General features: G+C 47.0%; 2 protein-coding genes across 3 annotated transcripts in view; both read right to left on the bottom strand.

The window, feature by feature from the left end:
* Positions 1-789: 789 nt before the first annotated feature.
* On the bottom strand, positions 790-4,035 carry LOC123481330 (lipopolysaccharide-induced tumor necrosis factor-alpha factor homolog). Its single transcript, XM_045218360.1, has 3 exons — positions 3,788-4,035; positions 1,665-1,928; positions 790-1,508 (listed from the first exon to the last, which is right to left on the bottom strand). Exons 1-3 carry the CDS (start codon positions 4,033-4,035, stop codon positions 1,403-1,405), a joined length of 618 nt encoding a protein of 205 aa, XP_045074295.1. The 3' UTR covers positions 790-1,402.
* Positions 4,036-6,938: 2,903 nt separating this feature from the next.
* The window catches only part of LOC121560301 (lipopolysaccharide-induced tumor necrosis factor-alpha factor homolog), a 61,908-nt gene continuing 47,170 nt past the window's right edge, over positions 6,939-21,676 (bottom strand). For both annotated transcript variants that reach the window (XM_045218358.1, XM_045218357.1), the window contains exons 2-5: positions 18,584-18,843; positions 15,952-16,026; positions 7,813-7,963; positions 6,939-7,656 (exon numbers count right to left, since the gene is read on the bottom strand). In XM_045218358.1, coding sequence (XP_045074293.1) covers positions 7,551-7,656; positions 7,813-7,963; positions 15,952-16,026; positions 18,584-18,818 — 567 coding nt within the window. In that variant the 5' untranslated portion in view covers positions 18,819-18,843 and the 3' untranslated portion in view covers positions 6,939-7,550. The remainder of the gene's footprint in view (positions 7,657-7,812; positions 7,964-15,951; positions 16,027-18,583; positions 18,844-21,676) is intronic.

Genomic DNA, 21,676 nt, shown 5'->3' with positions numbered 1-21,676 from the left:
CAGTTAATACAGGAAGTGATTTATTTGTCCATATACATTACTCTCTCCCTCTCTCTCTATATATATATATTTCTCGCCATCCATCCCTCTCTTTCTCTCTCGCTCTCTCTCGCTCTCGCTCTCGCTCTCGCTCTCTCTCTGCTCCTTCTCTCTTTCTCTGTCTCTCTCTCTCTCTCTCTCTTTCTCTGTCTCTCTCTCTCTTGCTCTCTCTCTCTCTCTCTCTCTCTCTCTCTCTCTCTCTCTCTCTCTCTCTCTCCTCTCTCTCTCCAGCTAGAGAACCTCTCAGCACCATATAGATCAAGGCCCGTATTCCAAAAACCACTGATGATCTAGGATCAGTTTTGAATACAGGCCCAGATCAGCCTAGTCCAATCCACTTACATCATTAACACCACTAAAGGTGGTTTGGAGGTGGTGTGGTTCATGTGAAATAGCACCACCATGTGGAATGTGTGAGTGTGTGTTTCTAAAATAAATACAATTACATTTCCCAGACGCTCTTATCCAGAGCGACTTACAGTTAGTGAGTTCATACATTATTATTATTTATTTTATTTTATTTTTTCCATACTGGCCCCCCGTGGGAATCAAACCCACAACCCTGGCGTTGCAAGCGGATCTCTAGTGGCACAGCTAGCACTGCGATGCAGTGCCTTAGACCACTGTGCCACTCGGGAGTTATGACCATTATCATCTCAAAAGTCAAAGTTATGTCATTCATCAATCATTAAAGCAAACAACCAATCAACAAACTTTACCGTTATTCACTGCAAAGAACAATACTTTTTGTTTAAATCCATTTAATTGAAAAACTTCATTACAATCAGTATAAAAACCTACTAGACGTGGTCTTTGTACTGTACATTTGTATGGCTGTCTATTATTTAACCTCTTCCCCCTAATTAGGGGCAGGCTGGCATTTATTGTCATGAATCTTGCCCTGGAGGCAGTTCTGCAGAGTGGTCACTAGCTGGCACAGCTACAAAGTCATCAAATCAGATTTTTAACCCTAACCTTAACCACACTGCTAACCATAATGCCTAACCCTAACCTTAACAACACTGTTAACCATAATGCCTAACCCTAACCTTAAATTAAGACCAAAAATTGAATTTTTATGATATAGTCAATGTTGACTATAATAACACCCTGTACCACATTCACATTCACAGTAGACGTAGATGAAAAGCTGGTGCTGCAGTAGTCATTTCAGCGACAGACAGAAGCCCACTGTCTTTCAAATCCTGGTGCATTCAACTGGTTTAGCAGTTTCCCTAAGAGGATCTACTGGAATAGATTCCTATAGGTAAGGATCACTTTGTGGCAGAAGTGTCTGTGGGCCGAGGTTGGGCTAGTTGTGGATGTGTGATCAGTTTGTTGCAGGTGTCTGGTCCAGGTCTGTTCACATGCGTCTGTAGACGTGGATCACTGTCTTGCAGTTGGGGCAGCGGTGCTCTACGTCCTTACAGGAGTCAACACAGAACGGAATGCAAGAGCATATCATGCACCTAGAGGACAAAGAGAGAGAGAGAGAATATTCAGCGTGTGTATCAATCTGTATGCAAGTGTGTGTGAGAGAAAAAAGCTAAAAATAATGTGTGTGTGAGTGTGTGTGTGCGTCAATGTGCATGTGTGTGTCTGCCCATGTGTGTGTGTCAACTCACAAGAATAGGAAGAGGGCTCCACAGATGAGCCAGGCGAGACACCCGGCGACGTATGTGGTCTCTGTCAGAACCTGGACCTGACACTGGGGACACGTCATCTGGCTGGGCACGTCTCTAGGCAGCTGCTGCTGCATCACCACCATCTGGGTTACTGCAGAGGGAGGAGAATACTGGTTAGAACCAGATAGAACTGGCCAGAACCAGATAGAACAGGACAGAACCACCACCTGGGTTACTGCAGAGGGAGGAGAATACTGGTTAGAACCAGATAGAACTGGTCAGAACCAGATAGAACAGGACAGAACCACCACCTGGGTTACTGCAGAGGGAGGAGAATACTGGTTAGAACCAGATAGAACTGGTCAGAACCAGATAGAACAGGACAGAACCACCACCTGGGTTACTGCAGAGGGAGGAGAATACTGGTTAGAACCAGATAGAACTGGTCAGAACCAGATAGAACAGGACAGAACCACCACCTGGGTTTTTGCAGAGGGAGGAGAATACTGGTTAGAACCAGATAGAACTGGTCAGAACCAGATAGAACAGGACAGAACCACCACCTGGGTTTCTGCAGAGGGAGGATAATACTGGTTAGAACCAGATAGAACTGGTCAGAACCGGATAGAATAGGACAGAAACACCACCTGGGTTACTGCAGATGGAAGGAGGGAGGGAATACTGGCCAGAACCAGATAGGACCGGATAGGACTGGACAGGACTGGACCATATAGAACCCCTTAGGATGGAGTAATACTATAGTAATACTTGATAGAACTGCTACTACACAACCCCCAAAAATAAACAGTTTTTTTTAACTCTACACACGTGTGACGTGTGTGACGTGCGGTGAGGTCAGTGGCTGAGTAGGCACTGGCTATTATTAAAGATAATACTAAAAAATAAACATTGATGAAGCCTACTATAAACTTGACCAGACTCAAAGCTAGGCTCATTGACTCCCTCTGAAGGTAAATCTGAACTTCTTTATTTCCTGTTTTACAGCATTAACTCGCTTACGTCCACATCAGCAACTCCCTATAGAACTAACCCATAACTCAGGTTACGGGGGCCAGTATGAAAAAAAAAAAAACTGCACTCACTAACTGGATAAGAGCGTCTGCTAAATGACTAAAATGTAAAAATTAAAAATGTTACCACATCCCTCCTCCCTTAGTCCGAACATACTTAACTAAGCCCAAAGGAACGCAAACCAGGGGGGAATATATTTTTAACTAATCAGAGTCAAAAGGGGGAACTAACCAGTTCTGGTAGGAATGGGGCAGAGAACTCTTGTGCTGACACCTGGTCCGAACAGGGTGGCCAAACATCATCTCAGTGGTGTAAAGCGGTAGGCTGCCAGGAATCAGGAAACTCTGGTTTTCAGTGTGCCTCCTGTTGCTTTTTTCCAGGGCTCTTTTCATTGTTTGGACTGCCCTCTCCACTAAGCCATTCGTGGAAGGGTGGTAGGGGGCGGAGGTGATATGGCGAATACCATCGGTCGCTACACATAAAGATGGCTGTATTGTCTGATACGACAGTATGGGGAAGACCATGAGTCCCTGAGATGCTCAGTTGTTGTTGCTGAGTTTGCAGTGCAGACTGGGAAAACTTCAAGCCATTTTGAGTGAGCATCCACAGCCAACAAGAACATCTCCCGAGGAAAGGCCCTTCATAGTCAATGTGAATGCGAGTGCAGGGTTTTCCAGGCCACTCCCAAGGGCTGATGGGAGCTTGTGCTGGAGCATTTCGTACCTGCTGGCAAGTAGCACATGACTGCACCTGCTCTTCCACCGCTTTGTCCAATCCCGGCCACTACATGTGCACTCTTGCTGTGGCATTCTGGATACTCCTGGGGTGCGACTCGTGGAGTTCTTCCAGTAAAGTCTGACGTCCTTGTGGTGGCACCACTACTCGAAGGCCCTAAAGCAGGATTTCCGTCCTCCGCCGAGAGTTCGTTTCTCCTTTTTAAAATAAGTCTGCAACTCCTCCATAGGACAGCAGACATGCCATTGCTCCTGGACAAAGTGGCTGACTTTGGAGAGAAGAGGGTCTCTTACAGTCCATTTCTTCAGTTGGCGATGGTCTATTGGAGCTGTTTGGGGCCGTTTCAGCAAGCACACCAGTCCAGGGGACATTTGGGGTCTTTGGGCATGTCTGGGAGTGGCAGCCTGCTGAGACCATCAGCGTTGGCAATGGAGGTGTCCGGTCTGCTGCTGAGACCATCAGCGTTGGCAATGGAGGTGTCCGGTCTGCTGCTGAGACCATCAGCGTTGGCAATGGAGGTGTCCGGTCTGCTGCTGAGACCATCAGCGTTGGCAATGGAGGTGTCCGGTCTGTACAGCAACTCATATTGGTATTGAGCTAACATGTGGGTCTTATGGTCAGTTTGGATGTCGATGTGGTGTCCATGCGCATACTGGTAATGTTTCTTGCAGTGGGGCTAGGACAGAGGCCAGGTCAGGAAGCAAGTGGCCGTGGTAGTTTAACTACGTAAGGTAGGCCCATAGCTCACTCACATCCTTGGGTTCTGGGGCCTCTTTGATTGCTCTTTGTTTGTCCAGGGGTTGAAGCCCGTTGTCGGTGACTTTGTGCCCTAAGAACTCCACTTCGGAGGCAAGGAAAACACACTTTGATTTCTTCAGGCGAAGCCCTGCGCTCTCCAGTCTTGACAGCTCTCTTTCAAGTTTTTTTTTTGGTGGTCTTCCTCCATGACACCGGTGATAAGGATATCATCCATGTATACAGCAGTGTGCCCATTAACAAATTCTCCATTGTTCTTTGACAGATTGCACAGGCAGAGGAGACTCCAAACGGATGGTATGTGTACTGAAACAGCCCCTTGTGGGTGGTTATTCTAACCACTTTGCGGGATTCTTCAGCCAGCACCAACTGCTGGTATGCGTGAGACATGTCCATCTTGGAAAAGCATGTCCCACCAAATAGCTTTGTGAATAGCTTCTCTATCCTTGGCAGTGGGTACTGCTCCAGCCTGGAAGCTACATTGGCGGTTAGCTTGTAATCTCCACAAATCCTGATATTTCCATCAGGCTTAATTACTGGGAGAATGGGGGCAGCCCACTCAGAGTAAGATATTTGTTAGAGTATTCCAGTGGTTTGGAGCCTGTCCAGCTCTGCCTCGACCTTCTGTTGTAGTGCGAACTGCACTTGGTGGGCTTTTGCAGAAGCGTGGTCAAACGGATTGCTCCACCTGAATTTGCACTTCAGTCTCTTTTAATTTTCCAAGTTCGTCTTTGAAGACATCTGCGTTTAGTGTGCTGGACAACTCACTGTCTGAGACCTTCATGATTGTTTTGAACATCCCTCGCCAGTCCAGTTGTAACACTGCCATCCAATGTCTTCCCAGTAGATTGGGACCCTGACATTGGACCACTGACATCTTCAGTCGTGTAGTTTGACCTTTGTACTGGACGTTGACGCACACTGCACCCTACACCGGAATGCGCTCTCCTGTGTATGACTTCATCACTATAGCCAAGGGCTTAGTTTCAACTGAAGTGCTTTGGCTTTTAGGTCAGCAAAAGCATGTTCTCCCGAAACAGTATGGGAAGCCCCTGTGTCCACCTCGAACACGACTGGGCAGTTATCCAACTCCAATGTAGTCCACAGGGGGCTTGGGGTTTCTCTTGAACCACCATTACATAGCCTACGTCCTCTACCTCCTCCTCCTCTTCTTCCTCAGATAAAGGGGAGTGGGTTTCTCGCGACTTGGTGGGCTCGGGCCCTGACTGTCTTTTAGTAGTCTGGAGTGGGTGACTATTCTCCCTATTAGACCTCTGGCGGCACGCTCCTGCGATATGGCATCGCTTTTGCAAAAGTGACGTTCTGCGTCCTTAAAGTGGCAAGTATCAGGTGAGTGGTTGTCTTTGCAATGATAGCAAGCTGTTACAGCGCCTTCAGGAAGTATTCATACCCCTTCACTTATTCCACATTTTGTTGTGTTACAGCCTGAATCTCATTCTGCAGAAGAAGAAAAAACTATCCAGACTGGCCCACTAGGCTACAGATGGAGAGGGAGAGAGGGAGAGAGAGAGAGGGAGAGAGAGAGAATAATGTCTATAAAGTGTTGGCTTGGTGATTACCTCGTCATTACCCTGCGGTTGCGAAGTACAGGACATCCCGTACTCCTCCCTTCCCCCTCCCTCCATCCCTTCTTTTCTCCCTCCATTTCATTCCATTCATCCACTCTTTCTCCTGTGTCTTTTTTGTAAAGCTGGGAGGTTGAGGTTTTGATTGAGCTCACGCCAGTACACACAGACAGTACAGTAGGTGTGCGTGTGTAGAGGGGCTAAATAGCTTTGACATTACTCTAGGTCAAAGGTCATTGTGGGTCATTCTGAGGTCATCCTCTCCTCTCTGACCTCTCCTTAACCACTTACTTACTAGTGATTGGCTGATTGGATGGTTTTGGGGAACTTATGTTAATTTATAACATGTTGCAGTTTTCAGATGTTAAAGTAACTTGTAAACAGTTAATACAGGAAGTGATTTATTTGTCCATATACATTACTCTCTCCCTCTCTCTCTATATATATATATTTCTCGCCATCCATCCCTCTCTTTCTCTCTCGCTCTCTCTCGCTCTCGCTCTCGCTCTCGCTCTCGCTCTCTCTCTGCTCCTTCTCTCTTTCTCTGTCTCTCTCTCTCTCTCTCTCTTTCTCTGTCTCTCTCTCTCTTGCTCTCTCTCTCTCTCTCTCTCTCTCTCTCTCTCTCTCTCTCTCTCTCTCTCTCCAGCTAGAGAACCTCTCAGCACCATATAGATCAAGGCCCGTATTCCAAAAACCACTGATGATCTAGGATCAGTTTTGAATACAGGCCCAGATCAGCCTAGTCCAATCCACTTACATCATTAACACCACTAAAGGTGGTTTGGAGGTGGTGTGGTTCATGTGAAATAGCACCACCATGTGGAATGTGTGAGTGTGTGTTTCTAAAATAAATACAATTACATTTCCCAGACGCTCTTATCCAGAGCGACTTACAGTTAGTGAGTTCATACATTATTATTATTTATTTTATTTTATTTTTTCCATACTGGCCCCCCGTGGGAATCAAACCCACAACCCTGGCGTTGCAAGCGGATCTCTAGTGGCACAGCTAGCACTGCGATGCAGTGCCTTAGACCACTGTGCCACTCGGGAGTTATGACCATTATCATCTCAAAAGTCAAAGTTATGTCATTCATCAATCATTAAAGCAAACAACCAATCAACAAACTTTACCGTTATTCACTGCAAAGAACAATACTTTTTGTTTAAATCCATTTAATTGAAAAACTTCATTACAATCAGTATAAAAACCTACTAGACGTGGTCTTTGTACTGTACATTTGTATGGCTGTCTATTATTTAACCTCTTCCCCTAATTAGGGGCAGGCTGGCATTTATTGTCATGAATCTTGCCCTGGAGGCAGTTCTGCAGAGTGGTCACTAGCTGGCACAGCTACAAAGTCATCAAATCAGATTTTTAACCCTAACCTTAACCACACTGCTAACCATAATGCCTAACCCTAACCTTAACAACACTGTTAACCATAATGCCTAACCCTAACCTTAAATTAAGACCAAAAATTGAATTTTTATGATATAGTCAATGTTGACTATAATAACACCCTGTACCACATTCACATTCACAGTAGACGTAGATGAAAAGCTGGTGCTGCAGTAGTCATTTCAGCGACAGACAGAAGCCCACTGTCTTTCAAATCCTGGTGCATTCAACTGGTTTAGCAGTTTCCCTAAGAGGATCTACTGGAATAGATTCCTATAGGTAAGGATCACTTTGTGGCAGAAGTGTCTGTGGGCCGAGGTTGGGCTAGTTGTGGATGTGTGATCAGTTTGTTGCAGGTGTCTGGTCCAGGTCTGTTCACATGCGTCTGTAGACGTGGATCACTGTCTTGCAGTTGGGGCAGCGGTGCTCTACGTCCTTACAGGAGTCAACACAGAACGGAATGCAAGAGCATATCATGCACCTAGAGGACAAAGAGAGAGAGAGAGAATATTCAGCGTGTGTATCAATCTGTATGCAAGTGTGTGTGAGAGAAAAAAGCTAAAAATAATGTGTGTGTGAGTGTGTGTGTGCGTCAATGTGCATGTGTGTGTCTGCCCATGTGTGTGTGTCAACTCACAAGAATAGGAAGAGGGCTCCACAGATGAGCCAGGCGAGACACCCGGCGACGTATGTGGTCTCTGTCAGAACCTGGACCTGACACTGGGGACACGTCATCTGGCTGGGCACGTCTCTAGGCAGCTGCTGCTGCATCACCACCATCTGGGTTACTGCAGAGGGAGGAGAATACTGGTTAGAACCAGATAGAACTGGCCAGAACCAGATAGAACAGGACAGAACCACCACCTGGGTTACTGCAGAGGGAGGAGAATACTGGTTAGAACCAGATAGAACTGGTCAGAACCAGATAGAACAGGACAGAACCACCACCTGGGTTACTGCAGAGGGAGGAGAATACTGGTTAGAACCAGATAGAACTGGTCAGAACCAGATAGAACAGGACAGAACCACCACCTGGGTTACTGCAGAGGGAGGAGAATACTGGTTAGAACCAGATAGAACTGGTCAGAACCAGATAGAACAGGACAGAACCACCACCTGGGTTTTTGCAGAGGGAGGAGAATACTGGTTAGAACCAGATAGAACTGGTCAGAACCAGATAGAACAGGACAGAACCACCACCTGGGTTTCTGCAGAGGGAGGATAATACTGGTTAGAACCAGATAGAACTGGTCAGAACCGGATAGAATAGGACAGAAACACCACCTGGGTTACTGCAGATGGAAGGAGGGAGGGAATACTGGCCAGAACCAGATAGGACCGGATAGGACTGGACAGGACTGGACCATATAGAACCCCTTAGGATGGAGTAATACTATAGTAATACTTGATAGAACTGCTACTACACAACCCCCAAAAATAAACAGTTTTTTTTAACTCTACACACGTGTGACGTGTGTGACGTGCGGTGAGGTCAGTGGCTGAGTAGGCACTGGCTATTATTAAAGATAATACTAAAAAATAAACATTGATGAAGCCTACTATAAACTTGACCAGACTCAAAGCTAGGCTCATTGACTCCCTCTGAAGGTAAATCTGAACTTCTTTATTTCCTGTTTTACAGCATTAACTCGCTTACGTCCACATCAGCAACTCCCTATAGAACTAACCCATAACTCAGGTTACGGGGGGCCAGTATGAAAAAAAAAAAAAAAACTGCACTCACTAACTGGATAAGAGCGTCTGCTAAATGACTAAAATGTAAAAATTAAAAATGTTACCACATCCCTCCTCCCTTAGTCCGAACATACTTAACTAAGCCCAAAGGAACGCAAACCAGGGGGGAATATATTTTTAACTAATCAGAGTCAAAAGGGGGAACTAACCAGTTCTGGTAGGAATGGGGCAGAGAACTCTTGTGCTGACACCTGGTCCGAACAGGGTGGCCAAACATCATCTCAGTGGTGTAAAGCGGTAGGCTGCCAGGAATCAGGAAACTCTGGTTTTCAGTGTGCCTCCTGTTGCTTTTTTCCAGGGCTCTTTTCATTGTTTGGACTGCCCTCTCCACTAAGCCATTCGTGGAAGGGTGGTAGGGGCGGAGGTGATATGGCGAATACCATCGGTCGCTACACATAAAGATGGCTGTATTGTCTGATACGACAGTATGGGGAAGACCATGAGTCCCTGAGATGCTCAGTTGTTGTTGCTGAGTTTGCAGTGCAGACTGGGAAAACTTCAAGCCATTTTGAGTGAGCATCCACAGCCAACAAGAACATCTCCCGAGGAAAGGCCCTTCATAGTCAATGTGAATGCGAGTGCAGGGTTTTCCAGGCCACTCCCAAGGGCTGATGGGAGCTTGTGCTGGAGCATTTCGTACCTGCTGGCAAGTAGCACATGACTGCACCTGCTCTTCCACCGCTTTGTCCAATCCCGGCCACTACATGTGCACTCTTGCTGTGGCATTCTGGATACTCCTGGGGTGCGACTCGTGGAGTTCTTCCAGTAAAGTCTGACGTCCTTGTGGTGGCACCACTACTCGAAGGCCCTAAAGCAGGATTTCCGTCCTCCGCCGAGAGTTCGTTTCTCCTTTTTAAAATAAGTCTGCAACTCCTCCATAGGACAGCAGACATGCCATTGCTCCTGGACAAAGTGGCTGACTTTGGAGAGAAGAGGGTCTCTTACAGTCCATTTCTTCAGTTGGCGATGGTCTATTGGAGCTGTTTGGGGCCGTTTCAGCAAGCACACCAGTCCAGGGGACATTTGGGGTCTTTGGGCATGTCTGGGAGTGGCAGCCTGCTGAGACCATCAGCGTTGGCAATGGAGGTGTCCGGTCTGCTGCTGAGACCATCAGCGTTGGCAATGGAGGTGTCCGGTCTGCTGCTGAGACCATCAGCGTTGGCAATGGAGGTGTCCGGTCTGCTGCTGAGACCATCAGCGTTGGCAATGGAGGTGTCCGGTCTGTACAGCAACTCATATTGGTATTGAGCTAACATGTGGGTCTTATGGTCAGTTTGGATGTCGATGTGGTGTCCATGCGCATACTGGTAATGTTTCTTGCAGTGGGGCTAGGACAGAGGCCAGGTCAGGAAGCAAGTGGCCGTGGTAGTTTAACTACGTAAGGTAGGCCCATAGCTCACTCACATCCTTGGGTTCTGGGGCCTCTTTGATTGCTCTTTGTTTGTCCAGGGGTTGAAGCCCGTTGTCGGTGACTTTGTGCCCTAAGAACTCCACTTCGGAGGCAAGGAAAACACACTTTGATTTCTTCAGGCGAAGCCCTGCGCTCTCCAGTCTTGACAGCTCTCTTTCAAGTTTTTTTTTTGGTGGTCTTCCTCCATGACACCGGTGATAAGGATATCATCCATGTATACAGCAGTGTGCCCATTAACAAATTCTCCATTGTTCTTTGACAGATTGCACAGGCAGAGGAGACTCCAAACGGATGGTATGTGTACTGAAACAGCCCCTTGTGGGTGGTTATTCTAACCACTTTGCGGGATTCTTCAGCCAGCACCAACTGCTGGTATGCGTGAGACATGTCCATCTTGGAAAAGCATGTCCCACCAAATAGCTTTGTGAATAGCTTCTCTATCCTTGGCAGTGGGTACTGCTCCAGCCTGGAAGCTACATTGGCGGTTAGCTTGTAATCTCCACAAATCCTGATATTTCCATCAGGCTTAATTACTGGGAGAATGGGGGCAGCCCACTCAGAGTAAGATATTTGTTAGAGTATTCCAGTGGTTTGGAGCCTGTCCAGCTCTGCCTCGACCTTCTGTTGTAGTGCGAACTGCACTTGGTGGGCTTTTGCAGAAGCGTGGTCAAACGGATTGCTCCACCTGAATTTGCACTTCAGTCTCTTTTAATTTTCCAAGTTCGTCTTTGAAGACATCTGCGTTTAGTGTGCTGGACAACTCACTGTCTGAGACCTTCATGATTGTTTTGAACATCCCTCGCCAGTCCAGTTGTAACACTGCCATCCAATGTCTTCCCCAGTAGATTGGGACCCTGACATTGGACCACTGACATCTTCAGTCGTGTAGTTTGACCTTTGTACTGGACGTTGACGCACACTGCACCCTACACCGGAATGCGCTCTCCTGTGTATGACTTCATCACTATAGCCAAGGGCTTAGTTTCAACTGAAGTGCTTTGGCTTTTAGGTCAGCAAAAGCATGTTCTCCCGAAACAGTATGGGAAGCCCCTGTGTCCACCTCGAACACGACTGGGCAGTTATCCAACTCCAATGTAGTCCACAGGGGGCTTGGGGTTTCTCTTGAACCACCATTACATAGCCTACGTCCTCTACCTCCTCCTCCTCTTCTTCCTCAGATAAAGGGGAGTGGGTTTCTGCGACTTGGTGGGCTCGGGCCCTGACTGTCTTTTAGTAGTCTGGAGTGGGTGACTATTCTCCCTATTAGACCTCTGGCGGCACGCTCCTGCGATATGGCATCGCTTTTTGCAAAAGTGACGTTCTGCGTCCTTAAAGTGGCAAGTATCAGGTGAGTGGTTGTCTTTGCAATGATAGCAAGCTGTTACAGCGCCTTCAGGAAGTATTCATACCCCTTCACTTATTCCACATTTTGTTGTGTTACAGCCTGAACTCAAAATATATATTTTCTACACTCCATAATGATCAAGTGAAACATATTTTTATAAATTTTAGCAAATCTATTGAAAATGAAATACAGAAATATCTCATTTACATAAGTGTTCACACCCATGGGTCAACAATTTCTGAGTCGTCTTGGGTATGTCTGTATCAGCTTTGCACATCTGGATTAGGGGATTTTTTCCCATTCTTTCTTGCAGATTTTCTCAAGCTCTGTTAAGTTAGATGGAGAGCGGCGGTGAACAGCAATCTTCAAGTTTTTCCACAGATTTTCAATGGGATTCAAGTCTGGGCTTTGGCTGGGCCACTCAAGGACTTTCACATTCTTGTTCTGAAGCCATTCCAGCATTGCTTCGGCTGTATGCTTGGGGTCTTTGTCCTGTTGGAATGTAAATCATCACCCCAGTCTAAGATCTTTTTTAATTTTTTATAATTTTTTGTTATTTTATTTATTTTTTTTTATTATTTTTTTTTTTAGGGGGAATGGATCAGCTTAATATTGCAGATAGATTGTATCTTCTATCAATGTAATTGTCTGCATCACTTCCAATCCCCCATGTTTTTTTTTATATATATTTTTTATATATATACTCCCCTTTATTACTTTTCAACCCCACCATCCTTTCCCTACTTGGAGTAAATTAGTGAACAACAATGCCCAGGCCTCTACTTCCGGTCTATACTTACTATCTACACCTTATGGACAGAGTTAATTTTACAATAATTCTATTATATATATATATATATATATATATATATATATATATATATATATATATATATATATATATATTTTTTTTTTTGCTCCTGAACTTCTTCTACTCTCAACCTCTCCGATCATTTTCATGATGTCCATCCGGTTTGCTTCTATATGCCATATCTTTCTAACTGTGCTCTTTCCCAAAAGCTCCCAACATACAACCTATATACTTATTATGGACACAGTATGCTTACATTATTAGCTATCTTTGTTATTATTTGTTGTTATTTGTTATTAGTCCCATCCTTCAACTCTATTCAATACCTCCCATCTATCTCTTAACACCATCCATATAGGATTTCTTTTTGCCATATATATTTCAACCGTACTGTGATGTTTTACAAAAGTTCTGAACCTTTCTATTCTCATTGCTTCTACAGATTGTGAATGAAAAATAAACATTTTTGCTAAAAGTATTATTATATTATTGATTGATTGAATATGACTTTTCAGATCACCCAGTAATGCTATCTGCAAGGTTAGTTCCAGGTAAATATTGCAATCCTTTAGCCATTCCTGGACCTGTGTCCAAAAACAAGCTACAAATGGACAGAACCAAAACAAATGATCTAATGATTCTGTCTCTTCACAGCAAAATCTGCAGAGCTGGGAAGATTGTATCCCCCATATAAATAACATTCTATTGGTAGCAAGAATGTTATATAATAATTTAAATTGAAAGATTCTAATTTTTGAATCCGGTGTCGTTTTGCGTGTCAGTTCATAAACACTATGCCATGGGATCGGTACGTCAAAGAACTCTTCCCAACTATTTTGCAATCTATATGGGACTGCTGTCAATCCTTTGGTCCTTAAGTGAAACTGATATACTTTTTTATTTATCACAGTTTTCCTTAACCAATTATGTTCATTAATGCAAGGCCGACAGACAAGTTCCTTACTTTCTCCCCCTTCCACTTTCCTCTTCCACTTTTGCGGTAAGGCTGCAATTATTTGGTTGTAATTTTGGGTAGAGCAGACATTTCCATATGTTTTTGTTAGCTGCATGTGCGTCATAACTCCACCAGTCCTACCGATGATATAATTTACGAAGATTATACCTTTTTTAAAAATTCTGTCAAAAAATAAAGGTTTTTTGTCAATTAGTATATTTGAATTTAACCACAATATTTGTTGCATTATTTGTTCTGTCGTTTCTGGAGGATTAAATTGAAATTGCAACCAACTTTCTATGGCTTGTTTTAGAAATAGTGACATTTGGGAGATTATTTCCTTTTCAAATAACTGAAAGTGAGAGGTTGTAATCTGAATAAAGGGAAAAAGGCCTTTCTTGAACATTGGGTGAGACAATCTTACTAATTTGCTTGAGAACCAGTTTGGATTTAAGTATAACTTTTGTATGACTGAAGCTTTTAGTGATAGGTCTAATGCTTTAATATTTAATAATTTCTGTCCTCCGAATTCATATTCATTATATAAATATGCTCTTTTAATTTTGTCTGGCTTGCCGTTCCAAATAAAATTGAATATTTTTTTCTCATATAATTTAAAAAACTGTTCGCTAGGCGTAGGCAAGACCATAAGCAAATCAGTCTAAGATCATTTGCACCCTGAAGCAGGTTCTCCTCAAGGATTTGCCTGTATTTGGCTCCATTCATTGTTCCCTCTATCTATCCTTACCAGTCTCCCAGTCCCTTCCGCTGAAAAGCATCCCCATAGCATTATGCTGCCACCACCATGCTTCACGGTAGGGATGGTGTTAGATGGGTGATGAGCGGTGCTTGGTTTTTCTCCAGACATAGTGCTTTGCATTCAGGCCAAAGAGTTACATTTCTGTTTCATCAGACCACATAATATTTTGCCTTATGCTCTCTGTCTTTACCGTGCCTTTTTGCAAACTCTAGGCGTGCTGTCATGTGGCTTTTTCTCAGGAGTATCTTCCGTCTGGCCACTCTCCCATAAGGCCCAGATTGGTGAGGTGCTGTAGAGACTGTTGTCCTTTTGGCAGGTTCTCCCATCTCAGCCAAAGAACTCTATAGTTCTGTCAGAGTGGTCATTAGGTTCTTGGTCACCTCCCTGACCAAGATCCTTCTTGCCTGCTCAGTTTGGTCGGATGGCCAGCTCTAGGCAGAGTCTGGGTATTTCAATATTTTTTCTATTTTTTTCTATTTTTTCAACCCATGGGGCGGAGCACAATTGGCCCAACGTCGTCCAGGGTAGGGGAGGGAATGGCCGGCAGGGATGAAGCTCAGTTGGTAGAGCATGGTGTTTGCAACGCCAGGGTTGTGGGTTCGATTCCCACGGGGGGGCAGTATGAAAAGTAAAAAAATAATGTATGCACTCACTAACTGTAAGTCGCTCTGGATAAGAGCGTCTGCTAAATGACTAAAATGTAAATGTAAATGTAAATTTCTCAATGATGGAGACCACTCTTGGAAACTTTCAACATACTAGAAAGGGTTTTATACCCTTCCCCAGATATACTGTATGCCTCATCACAATTCTATCACGGAGATCTACGGACAGTTCCTTGGACTTCATGGTATGGTTTCTGCTCTGACATGCACTGTCAACTTTATGACATTATATAGACAGGTGTGTTTCTTCTAAATCATGTCCAAACAATTGAATTGGCCACAGGTGGACTCCAAACATGTTGTAGTGACATCTCAAGGATGATCAAATGAAATTGGATACACCTGAGCTCAATTTGGAGTATCATAGCAAAGGGGTGTGAATACTTATGTAAATGAGATATTTCTGTATTTCATTTTTAAGCATTTCTAAAAGAATAATGGGCAGAAATTGCAAAATTCAGGTGAGCAAAGTTCTTAGAGACTTACCCAGAAAGACACACAGCTGTAATCGCTGCCAAAGATGATTCTAACATGTATTGACTCAAGGGTGTGAATACTTATGTAAATAAGATATTTCTGTATTTCATTTTCAATACATTTGCAAAAATGTCTAAAAACATGTTTTCACTTTGTCATTATGGAGTATTGTGTATAGATGCGTGAGAAAAATATATATTTCATTGATTTTGAATTCAAGTTGTAACACAACAAAATGTGGACTAAGTCAAGGGGTATGAATACTTTCTGAAGGCAGTCTAACAAGCGAGACTTAACTTTCAGTGCTTTCCTTCATGTTCTGTTTGCTCTCTCTGCACTACTCAACACTGTGTGCATCTGGCAGCTTCGTTTACTTCACTCACTAACTCGCTAGCTAGCTAGCCGTCGAAACTGTGACTCTGCCTCCACAACATTGTGTCTACGGTCTGCTGGTCGGAAGGAGCTGTAACCCCTAATCATCAGACAAATTACTTTTGCTATATTAAGAATGTAGAAAAATTATTGATAACAGCTATAACAGCTATTTTGATTACATAATCACGTCACTGTGTGTGTGTGTCTGTGTGTGTGACTCACCGCCGGGGGCGTTTGTAGGTTGTGCCATGCCCATGCTGTACTGGGGAGGTGGTGGGTACATGCTGGGTTGGGGACCTGATAAATAAGGGATAGATAAATAAATACATCAATACACTGTGTCATTTACCTCAAACCCAGGGATACAGAGTGGTTGGCCAGCCTTATTGGAACACAAACCTGTCACGCCCTGGCTCTGGGGACACTTGTATGTTGAGCCAGGGTGTGCATTTCATTTGTTTATCGAGTATGTGTATTTCTATGTTGGCCTGAGTGGCTCCCAATCAGAGGCAACGAGTGTCAGCTGTCGTTGGTTGTCTCTGATTGGGAGCCATATTTAAACTGTCTGTTTCCCATTTGTGTTTGTGGGATCTTGTTTCAAGTCTGTTTATGTTAGACCGTGAACTGTCACGTATCGTTTGTTGTTTTGATCGTGTCTCTATTAAAGAGTATGTTTGCCTGCAACGCTGCGCCTTGGTCCTCTGTTCCCGACGATCGTGACAGAAGATCCCACCTCGACTGGATCAAGTAGCGTGACGAGGAGAGAGGATGGACCTGGGAGGAGATGAGTGAGAGTCTGGCAAGAGGGATGGAGGCCATGAGCACGGGGGAGAGACAAGCCCATACATTTTTTAGGGGGGGGCTAACGCCGTGGACGACGGGGCAGCAGGAGGCCGCCAGGTTACGGGAGTCACTGGTCACCAGGGGGAAGGAGGATGTAGAGGTACGGCGAGAGGTACTGGCGTGTGTTGCCAGTCCGGTCCAGCCTGTTCCTGATCCCCACGTAGGGCCAGTGGTGTGTGTTCCCAGTACGGTCCGGCCTGTTCCTGCCACTCGCACCAAGTCAGTGGTGCGCTTCGTCAGCCCGGTCCGGCCCGCTCCTGCTCCCCGCACCAAGTCAGTGGTGCGCGTCGTCAGCCCGGTCCGGCCCATTCCTGCTCCCCGCACCAAGTCAGTGGTGCGTTTCGTCAGCCCAGCTCGGCCCGTTCCTGCTCCCCGCACCAAGTCAGTGGTGCGCTTCGTCAGCCCGGTCCGGCCCGCTCCTGCTCCCCGCACCAAGTCAGTGGTGCGTTTCGTCAGCCCGGCGCGGCCCGTTCCTGCTCCCCGCTCCAAGTCAGTGGTGCGCGTCGTCAGCCCGGTCCGGCCCATTCCTGCTCCCCGCACCAAGTCAGTGGTGCGTTTTGTCAGCCCAGCTCGGCCCGTTCCTGCTCCCCGCACCAAGTCATTGGTGCGCCCGTCAACCGGCACGTCCGTTCCTGCTCCCCGCACCAAGTCAGTGGTGCGCTTCGTCAGCCCGGTCCGCCCGCTCCTGCTCCCCGCACCAAGTCAGTGGTGCGTTTCGTCAGCCCGGGCGCGGCCCGCTCCTGCTCCCCACACCAAGCCAGTGGTGTGCGTCGTCAGTCCGGCACGGCCCGTGCCTGTTCCACCGGTGGCTGGTCCGGCACCGGTCAGATGCTTCACGCCGGAGCTAGAGCAATCCGCTCCACCAGTGTGCAGTCCAGCTCCGGCCAGCGGGGCCAGACCGGACCAGGGGTACTTTGGGGGGTTGGAGAGGGAGCGGGGATCAGGCCCGGAGCCGGATCCGCCGCCTAAGCGGAGTGCTTACCCGGTCCCTCCACTGTGGTGTTTGGTGGGCGCGGTCGGAGTCCGCGCCTTTAGGGGGGGTACTGTCACGCCCTGGCTCTGGGGACACTTGTATGTTGAGCCAGGGTGTGCATTTCATTTTTTTATCGAGTATGTGTATTTCTATGTTGGCCTGAGTGGCTCCCAATCAGAGGCAACGAGTGTCAGCTGTCGTTGGTTGTCTCTGATTGGGAGCCATATTTAAACTGCCTGTTTCCCATTTGTGTTTGTGGGATCTTGTTTCAAGTCTGTTTATGTTAGACCGTGAACTGTCACGTATCGTTTGTTGTTTTGATCGTGTCTCTATTAAAGAGTATGTTTGCCTGCAACGCTGCGCCTTGGTCCTCTGTTCCCGACGATCGTGACAAAACCCAGGGATACAGAGTGGTTGGCCAGCGTTATGGGAACACAAACCCAGGGATACAGAGTTTTTGGCCAGCATTATGGGAACACAAACCCAGGGATACAGAGTGGTTGGCCAGCGTTATGGGAACACAAACCCAGGGATACAGAGTGGTTGGCCAGCCTTATTGGAACACAAACCCAGGGATACAGAGTGGTTGGCCAGCGTTATGGGAACACAAACCCAGGGATACAGAGTGGTTGGCCAGCGTTATGGGAACACAAACCCAGGGATACAGAGTGGTTGGCCAGCGTTATGGGAACACAAACCCAGGGATAAAGAGTGGTTGGCTACCGTTATGGGGCCACAAACCCAGGGATACAGAATGGTTGGCTAGCGTTATGGGGACACAAACCCAGGGATACAGAGTGGTTGGCCAGCACTTAACAATGATGTTCATGACATCTATGGCTATCATGACACACACTTCCAAAACGCTTAATGAAAACACTATTGAAGGGAGTTGCTGTCCAGTAACATTTTAATTTACATAAAGAGTAAGGGCTGGTTTCCTGAACACAGATTAAACCTAGTCCTGGTCTGAAAAGCATGCTCAATGGAGAATCTTAAACTTTCCCTAAGAGTATCAGTGTAGATCTGGTCTCTCACCTCTCTGGAAGCCAGGCTGAGCGGGGTAGGCTGCACCCCTGTCCCCTCCCTGGAAGCCAGGCTGAGGGGGGTAGGCTGCTCCCCTGTCACCTCCCTGGAAGCCAGGCTGAGCGGGGTAGGCTGCACCCCTGTCCCCTCCCTGGAAGCCGTAGGCTGCTGGGGGGCCGGGGAAGGAGGGAGCTGGGATGTCCTGGGGGGATCCATACTGATTTCTATACTGCTGACCCTTCTCCATATTGTCGGGGTAGGGGAGCGCCGCCCTAGGTTGAAGATATCCAGGTTAGGACAACGGAATAATTCCATGCGGAAGCGTTTGAAAGAGAGAGCGAGAGAGAGCGAGAGAGAGAGAGGAGGGAGAGAGAGAGAGAGAGATGGGGGGGGGCAGAGGGGAGAGAGGGAGAGGTGAGGGAGTGAGAAAGAGAGAGAGAAAGGGAGCAGAGACAGAGAAGAGAGTGGGAGTAGGAGATAGTGAGCACAAACACAGTGGCAGAATCTCAATGGGGTCATCTCTCCTCTCTCCTAGCCTCTTTCTCCTACAATGGGGTTTGAGAAGGAGGCGAGGAGAGAGGTCGCGAGGAGTATGGAATTGAGATTCTCCCAGTGAGCGTCATTTTTGACAGCATTATTACTAAACCTTAAGCAAACATAACATGATGTACCTAGCACATAACCAGAACCAGATAAGGGCGCTCCGTCCTTAAAGGGGACATATAGTTATCATCACCAGAACGTAACACTCGTCTTGCAGAAAAGCCATAACCTTGGTCTATGTTCAAAAGCAATTGATTTGCAATGTACTATTTAAATGATCAAGAGTTTAAGTTAGTTAGAACACTTTTAAGCGTCACTCCACAATGATACATCAGTTGACAATACTAAATACTGTTTCAAAAGCCATATTATGGACCAATCTGTCACACCCTGGCTATGGGACTCCAGTTGTTGAGCCAGGGTGTGTTTGTTCTATGTGGTGTGTTTCTATGTTGGGGGTTCTGGTTTGTTGTTTTCTATGTTTGCCTTAGTGACTCCCAATCAGAGGCAACGAGTGTCAGCTGTTCGTTGGTTGTCTCTGATTGGGAGCCATATTTAAACTGTCTGTTTTTCATTCGGGTTTGTGGGATTTTGTTCGTGGTTGTTCGTGTTGTAACCATAGACGTCACGCATCGTTGTTTATTGTTTTGATCGTGTGATCATTTAATAAATATAATATGTTCACCTTCAACGCTGCGCATTGGTCCTCCTCATTAGACGGTCGTGACAGAAAATCCCACCAAGATGTGACCAAGCAGCGTGTCCAGGAGCCATCGCCAGGGAGATCCCTAACAGATCTCCTTCGCCTCCTCGACTGGGTCAAGCCGAGTGAGGAGGAGAAGGGCTTGACCTTGTGGCAGAAGGGCGAAAGGCTGGCGAGGGACATGGAGACCTGGTCCACGGGTAGGGGAGACGCCCAGAAATTTTTTAGGGGGCTAACGCCGTGGACGACGGGCCAGCAGGAGACCGCGGCAGAGCGGCCCAGCGGATTGGCAGAGGAGGACGCCAGGTTACGGGAGTCACTGGTCACCAGGGGGAAGGAGGTTGTAGAGGCACGGCGAGAGGTACTGGCGTGTGTTGCCAGTCCGGTCCGGCCTGTTCCTGATCCCCACGTAGGGCCAGTGGTGTGTGTTCCCAGTACGGTCCGGCCTGTTCCTGCCACTCGCACCAAGTCAGTGGTGCGCGTCGTCAGCCCGGTCCGGCCCATTCCTGCTCCCCGCACCAAGTCAGTGGTGCGCGTCGTCAGCCCGGTCCGGCCCATTCCTGCTCCCCGCACCAAGACAGTGGTGCGCGTCGTCAGCCCGGTCCGGCCCATTCCTGCTCCCCGCACCAAGTCAGGGGTGCGTTTCGTCAGCCCGGCTCGGCCCGTTCCTGCTCCCCGCACCAAGTCAGGGGTGCGCTTCGACAGCCCGGCTCGGCCCGCTCCTGCTCCCCACACCAAGCCAGTGGTGTGCGTCGTCAGTCCGGCACGGCCCGTGCCTGTTCCCCGCACCAAGTCAGGGGTGCGCTTCGACAGCCCGGCTCGGCCCGCTCCTGCTCCCCACACCAAGCCAGTGGTGTGCGTCGTCAGTCCAGCACGGCCCGTGCCTGTTCCACCGGTGGCTGGTCCGGCACCGGTCAGAGGCTTCACGTTGGAGCTAGAGCAATCAGCTCCACCAGTGTTCAGTCCAGCTCCGGCCAGCAGGGCCAGACCGGACCAGGGGTACTTTGGGGGGTTAGAGAAGGAGTGGGGGTCAAGTCCGGAGCCAGAACCGCCGCCGAGGAGGTATGCCCACCCAGCCCTCCCCTGTTATGCTCTTTTTGAGGCGCGGTCGCAGTCCGCGCCTTTAGGGGGGGGTACTGTCACACCCTGGCTATGGGACTCCAGTTGTTGAGCCAGGGTGTGTTTGTTCTATGTGGTGTGTTTCTATGTTGGGGGTTCTGGTTTGTTGTTTTCTATGTTTGCCTTAGTGACTCCCAATCAGAGGCAACGAGTGTCAGCTGTTCGTTGGTTGTCTCTGATTGGGAGCCATATTTAAACTGTCTGTTTTTCATTCGGGTTTGTGGGATTTTGTTCGTGGTTGTTCGTGTTGTAACCATAGACGTCACGCATCGTTGTTTATTGTTTTGATCGTGTGATCATTTAATAAATATAATATGTTCACCTTCAACGCTGCGCATTGGTCCTCCTCATTAGACGGTCGTGACACAATCAGATGGAGTTTGAGACACTGTAGTCAGTCATAGGCAAACACAGTACAGAATGTCATCTGGAATCAGCTATAATACATCACATCATCTAAACATCATTGATCTATGTTTTCACTGAGCTGCCCTTCTTAACCAGGTCTCCCTTGGGAAAGAGGTCTTCTGACATCAATGGGACTTTCTGGTTCAATCCAGGTTCAATAAATAAATACAAATTCGAACCTCATGATTCATTCTAACCTTGTACCATAAAACAATCTGGTTAATCTTTACTAACAGTAACCAGGTCAGTCTTGAGAACATATTTTATAACGATCTACACGTCATAAGGAAATACAGAGGTTATAAAACTCCTCTCTATCTATGGGTGTGTCC

The sequence above is a fragment of the Coregonus clupeaformis genome, unplaced genomic scaffold, assembly GCF_020615455.1.
Source record: "Coregonus clupeaformis isolate EN_2021a unplaced genomic scaffold, ASM2061545v1 scaf1524, whole genome shotgun sequence".
In the NCBI taxonomy this organism is placed as follows: domain Eukaryota; kingdom Metazoa; phylum Chordata; class Actinopteri; order Salmoniformes; family Salmonidae; genus Coregonus; species Coregonus clupeaformis.
This window is presented reverse-complemented; position numbering and strand designations above follow the sequence as displayed.